At 38.8% G+C, this 5,820-nt stretch overlaps 1 protein-coding gene across 1 annotated transcript; it reads right to left on the bottom strand.

Moving 5' to 3' along the window:
* Window positions 1-1,013: 1,013 nt before the first annotated feature.
* On the bottom strand, window positions 1,014-5,138 carry LOC101219958 (phosphatidylinositol 4-phosphate 5-kinase 1). The gene is made up of 8 exons (XM_004140280.3): window positions 3,551-5,138; window positions 3,270-3,434; window positions 3,017-3,182; window positions 2,748-2,858; window positions 2,450-2,643; window positions 2,232-2,362; window positions 2,047-2,140; window positions 1,014-1,904 (listed from the first exon to the last, which is right to left on the bottom strand). The coding sequence occupies exons 1-8, from the start codon at window positions 4,738-4,740 to the stop codon at window positions 1,595-1,597; spliced, it is 2,361 nt and encodes a 786-aa protein (XP_004140328.1). The 5' UTR covers window positions 4,741-5,138; the 3' UTR covers window positions 1,014-1,594.
* Between the last annotated feature and the right edge of the window lie 682 nt (window positions 5,139-5,820).

Below are 5,820 nucleotides of genomic sequence, written 5' to 3'. Positions count from 1 at the left end.
CAAGACAAATATAATTTATACACAAAAAAACTATTGAATACTATTTTGGTCTATGTATTCTTTTTTACTCATATTGATTTGTAAAGTGACTATTTGGACTTTATAAAAACTCTTGAATATGAACCTGTATGGCTAGACCAAAATTATAAAACTTATTAAGCAGTAAAAGGTTTAGGGAGAAATAAGGAGATTGAAGAAACTAATTAAAATGAATGTAGCATGTGTATAGGTAGCAAAAGGTTAGGTATAAGAAAAATAAATGTGTTGTAAATTTGGAGTGATGTGATTTGAAGTTGGCATTTGGAAAGTTATAGTGGAGATGTATGTATAGAAGAGATTAGAATAATAATTGATGAAGGTGAGTTTCAAAGCAAGTTGAGTTAAAATAATGAAAGTATTAGTTTAATGATATGTGTGGGAAAATAAGATGTAAAAGAAAGAAGTAGGAAGATGTAGAAGAAGAAATAGACAGACCCGTGGTATGAGGATATGGTGCAATCAGACAATAGAAGTTCCACAAAAGCAAAAGAGAGAAGAGAAGGTCAAATTCAGAATCAAATGTAAACACATAAACATAAAAACATAACATAAAACATGGGCTCCACTTTCTCTCTCTCTCTCTCTCTTTCTTCACTTTGACCAATTTCTTCCCATTTTACAAAATACATTTTTTTGACAAATGGGATTCTTTTCTTTTTTACACGTGTCATTTAAAATTAAAAACCATATACTACTAAATTACTAATTGAATTGTTGAGTATAAGAAAGTAAAATGAAAGAAAGGAAAAAGAGAGCAAGGGAAGTGAACAAAGAAGGCAAAAACAAGAAAGCAGCAGGCAGCAGCAGCAGCAGCAGCGCATCTTTCTCTTCTTTTGATGTCTTTTCTTTTTTCTTTCAATTAAACAAAAACTCTTCCCGCCCTTTCACTGCAAAAAGCAAACGCAAACGACCCCATTTCCCCCTTCTCCCTTCAAACTTATAATAAAAGTGAAAAGCCTTGAGAACAAGACACAGAGATTGAATCATTCTTTTTCAAATTATATAAAAAAATTAATAATAAATTCTTAAACGTAATCCTCTGTACACTTCCTCTTATTCCAATTCCAACCCTTTTTTCTCCACTACCTATATATACCTTATCACCCAAATCTCTCATGTTCAAAGGTTAAAAAAAAAAGTAAAATTAAAAATCACCCCATGAAAACCAAAGCAATGTGAGGGAAGAACCCTTTCAATACCAAATCTCCCTCTTTCTTGCATTGAATGTACATATATATAATAATAAAAGACTTTACCCCCTCTCTCCCCCTACTCCCCCCCGCCCCCCCTCTAGACTTTGGCTGCTCTGCAAAATCAGCCATAAAACACTTGCATGTGCCAATGAATGTCAACCTTTTTTCACAACTCTAATTTGTATTTCAGCCTGCTAGCCTCCTTACTCCATCATGCAAGTCTTTCACACGAACCTGGAGCCCTTGAAGTGTTTGCATCCCCGCAACCCAACTCTTTAAGTCTTCTGGTTGGTTGAAGATTCCGTTGCGAAATCCTTTTGTCCATTGGATGGTTTACTCGCCACCTATCTTTCTCCTCTTTTTCACCTGTCCTCAATGAAAATTCTTCCTACAAAGTCTCGAAATCTTTTTGAATACAGCTTTGGGTCGACTGCTGATATTGAGGTTGGATCGACCTGTAAGGATTTGTATGCGTGCTCCAGTTTCTTGCTGATGTCGTAGTCCTGTAAGATGTCGATAATCCCAAAATATAGGACAACTTCATAGATTTCACCACTCCTTGAAGGGATCAAATGGCTTGCCCCGCCAGTGGTATACTGATCAAAGTCACTCCTTCTTGCCATTCGCTCGGCTCTTGCTGGCATATTGGCTCCTAACCTAATTAAAGGTTTCCTGGAAGAAAGGAAACAGATCGAGTTCAAAATCATTGCAAGCCTACTTTAAAAGCATGACAATCAAAATGCTAGAAGGTTGACCCAATGCTGATTGATAATGGTGGAACAAAAACAGAGTAAGAAATGGACAAGAAACATACTGGCCAGCTAAAACTCGATCCATGTCCTGCAGCTCTGCTTCAAGAAAGCGACAACCACGCATAAACTTTTCGTTCTGATAAGAATCCTTATAACCTGCAAGATATAACAAATGGTTTTCAGATTATGAAATCCCCCCCAGCTTATATTTCGCGCATGACAACGCAGTGGAGATAAAATTATATACCAGATCGCAATAGAAATGGTGATAAGCCCATTTTGTCATATCTAGTTTCGTCGCGGAAATGAAGACCAACCAGAAGACTGTAATCCATGATTCTTTCAGCTTCCAAGAACTCACAGTCTCGATTAATTTGTCTGTTGCGTTTTCAAAGTGTTAATGTTCAATTAAACACCAAGTAAATAGAGATTGCAAGAACCATATATCATGATGTAGAAACTTACTTGATAAACTCCTCAAACCAACTTTGCTGAAGGCGGAACACAAAATTAAGATCAAGATCCTTCAGTGTAGTGGTTTCATCAATTTCTCCTGCAGGCTTATCTGTTGTTCGGCCATGGGAGGATCCCTTTAGATCAAAACGTCGATGAATTCGGTATTCAGAGCAGAACAAATTGCCCATCACAATAAACCGTGTCTAGTTACATGACAAAGATTAAGTTAGAAGCAAAATAAATTGTAACAGCAACATATCTGAGAGAGCATAACAAAAAGCTAAGTCCAGAGTAAAACAGCACGCACCTTTTGGCCACCAATTGGTTTCACACAATGCACACCAAAGAATTTGGTCACGAGAGAATTCTCGTAACGACAGACATGGTCATAATAACTTGGCAACATCCTTATGAGAACCTGAAAAGAGGACTAAATTTCATCAATGAACATCCTCCTAACATATCAAGCAATGAGCAATCCATCAAATGCAGCATAAGAACTTAAACCACAAAAAACTACAGCAAGCTAATGAGAATCTTAGTATCATAAAGTTGAAGTTAGAGAGATTAAAAGACCTTCACTTCGGATTTCTTCACGGTCTTTATCATAAATCTGTCATCCTGAGTTAAGTAGAAGGAACTTCCACTCTTTCCAGGAGAAGATAGCTCTCTAAGGGTGTCATTTCCACAAATAGCTAGCATGTAATCAGCAGGGTCAACCCGAAACAAGTCCCTCAGATGTCTACATTACACGAGGATCGCAACGAAAGATTAGTCACTGGATGAACAATAAGAATGAAATTGAACAGAAACTTCAAAATTTCAATACCTGAAAACCAAGGGACAGTAATCTTTCCATCGAAACTCTACAGATTGATGAGGGGGCGTAATTTTCGATCCTTCCGGTGGAAATCTCGTCCAGAACTTTTCCTTAGGATCGAAATCACTCGGCTTAAGGTTCCGAAGAATTGAAGCGTGCTTCCCAATAGAATACCTAAAGAAAAATCTAATCAAAACCAGAGCATATAACCCTAAAAATAGCGTAACCACATACCCAGTTGGAGAAACGAGCATTTCAGAAGAACTAGGTCAACTCAATCGATTTTTTACCTTATACCCTGTTGGAGATTGAGCATGAGTTCGTAGTTCTTATGGCCCTTGGAAATCGTCTGTCCTGGTTTTTTCGCATCATTGGTTAAACAACAAGGAGTTCGTTTAAACTGTCTAAATCCATCTCGATACAACATCGAAGCCTCCACATTATCGAGTATATCACAAGTAATGTCGCCGGCTTCCCCGTCTGATTCCCAAATGCAAATCCTCGGAAAATTCCTCTCCGTCAAGCTGCCTCTAGAAGCGTCCACCGAGGATCTTTTTCTGAATGTTGGGGTCAGATTTTCACCCTCAACAACCCCATTGGGTAGGATTTTTTCTTTGACATCTAGGGAATCAAAACATCCGTTGTATTGCTGGATTTTCATTTCCTTATTCCATTCACTGGTATGGCTACTGCCGTCAAGAAGACTGAAAACCCCATTCCCTTTTGGGACTCCGCTCTCCCATTGACCTTCGTACCGATTCCCGTTGGCCCAAATAAAAACCCCCTGACCGGACATCAACCCGTTCTTCCACTCACCCACATACTCGTTCCCATTCTTCCAAACGTAACGGCCATTTCCGTCTTGTACGTTCCGCTTCCAGGTTCCGTCGTAGAAATCGCCGTTGGCGTAGCGTTTCTGGCCGAAACCGTGTTTCCGATCTGCACTCCATGAGCCACGATAGGTGTCGCCGTCGGATCCGATAAAAGTGCCAGTCCCTTCCATCCGACCCGACTTGAATTCGCCTTCATACGTGGCTCCAGAAGGCCAAGAAAATTTCCCTTTCCCCGAGGCCTTACCCCTCTTCCACTCACCCTCATACATGCACCCATCGGTCCACAAATACTTACCCGATCCGTGAGGCACACTCCCCAAGCAACTCCCAATGTACAGATCCCCATTAGGAAGGTGCTTCTCCACAGGCGTGGGCACGGCAATTCCAGTAGCGTCGGGGGAAAGAGAGTCGAGAGAAAGCGGGGTAGCCAGGGAAGGAGTGGTTGTTAAGGTAGTGGGTGTGACCCTTCGCGAACTAGCTTGGGATCGAGTACGGTTGACAAGGAGAAGAGGAGGAACAGCAAGCATGTGCATCTGAGAGATGGGTTTTTGTGAATCTTTGTCTAGCTTATCATCATCGGGTTTCTTCTTCTTGTTGGTGGAAGAGAGGATTTGGTTGGTGTCATCAGACGGCAGAGCCTCTCGCATTTTTCAAGCGCACATAAAACAACCTATGTTCCTTAGTCTCCTGGGTATGTGTGTGTGTTTCGTTTGGGTTTGGGTTGGTTTAGGTGTGCATCTCAAAACTCAAAAGGGTAGAAGAAAAGGGAGCATGAAGTCTGTGTTGAGAAAGAAGAAGAAGAAGAAGAAGAAGAAGAAGAAGAAGAAGAAGGCTTAAAAGATGGTTGAACAAAATATGAGGGTGATTGAGTATAGTTGTTGTTTGTTTGCAGGGTTTTGGTAGGAGGAGGGTGTGATGAAAGGATTCATAGGTGGGAAGGCTAAGAAGGTGAACAGAGACCGAGGCAGAGATGAAAAAAGAAAGGGCATAGCCAGGGAGAAAGAGAGAGAAAGAGAGAGAAAATAAAAAAAGAAAAAGGAAAACAAGAAAGTAAATAAAGGAGGAAAGAAAAAGAAAGAAGAGGGTTAAAACTTAAAACTATTTAACATAAAACATTAATTGATGCCCCCTTTTTCTTTTGGCCTGGGGAACTTGCTCTTTCTCCCTTGTCTAATCCTACTACTATACACATTTACAAATCAACCCAATACTCATCCATCATTTTTTTTTAAAAAAAAATTAAATTAAATTAAGCATTCTCTTTATTTCTCTTCCTCTCTTTTTATCCTAACTTCTTTTCAAATAAACTCCCTTTTAAATTGTTTTTAAATTTAGCAACATACCAAACTTTTTATAATCTATTTCCATCTATTATCTATCTTTTTCAACCATTTTCCTTTTTACATATAATATATTATTATTAGTAGAATTATATTGACCTTGGTTTTCTATTCAATTTATTAAACCCAAGTGTACAATATGTTTTGGGAAGACATCCAATTTTAAGTCTGATTAAAAAAAAAGGGTAAAAGAGAAAAAGACAATGTCTTTAAAGATGATTATTATGTAATTAATGGTATTGCAAAAATGATGTAATTGGAAGGAGAGTGTGTAAAAATGTATGTATGGTTGAACTGAAATGTGGATAAATATAATTAGGGGATTTGGAAGCGTAAAGTGGAGAATAGCCTGAAGGTAGGAGCTGGGGGAAAATGAAGTGAGAGATA

Source organism: Cucumis sativus, chromosome 5, assembly GCF_000004075.3.
Source record: "Cucumis sativus cultivar 9930 chromosome 5, Cucumber_9930_V3, whole genome shotgun sequence".
NCBI lineage: Eukaryota > Viridiplantae > Streptophyta > Magnoliopsida > Cucurbitales > Cucurbitaceae > Cucumis > Cucumis sativus.
The sequence above is the reverse complement of the archived record's forward strand: the minus strand, read 5'-3'. Positions and strand labels throughout refer to the sequence as shown.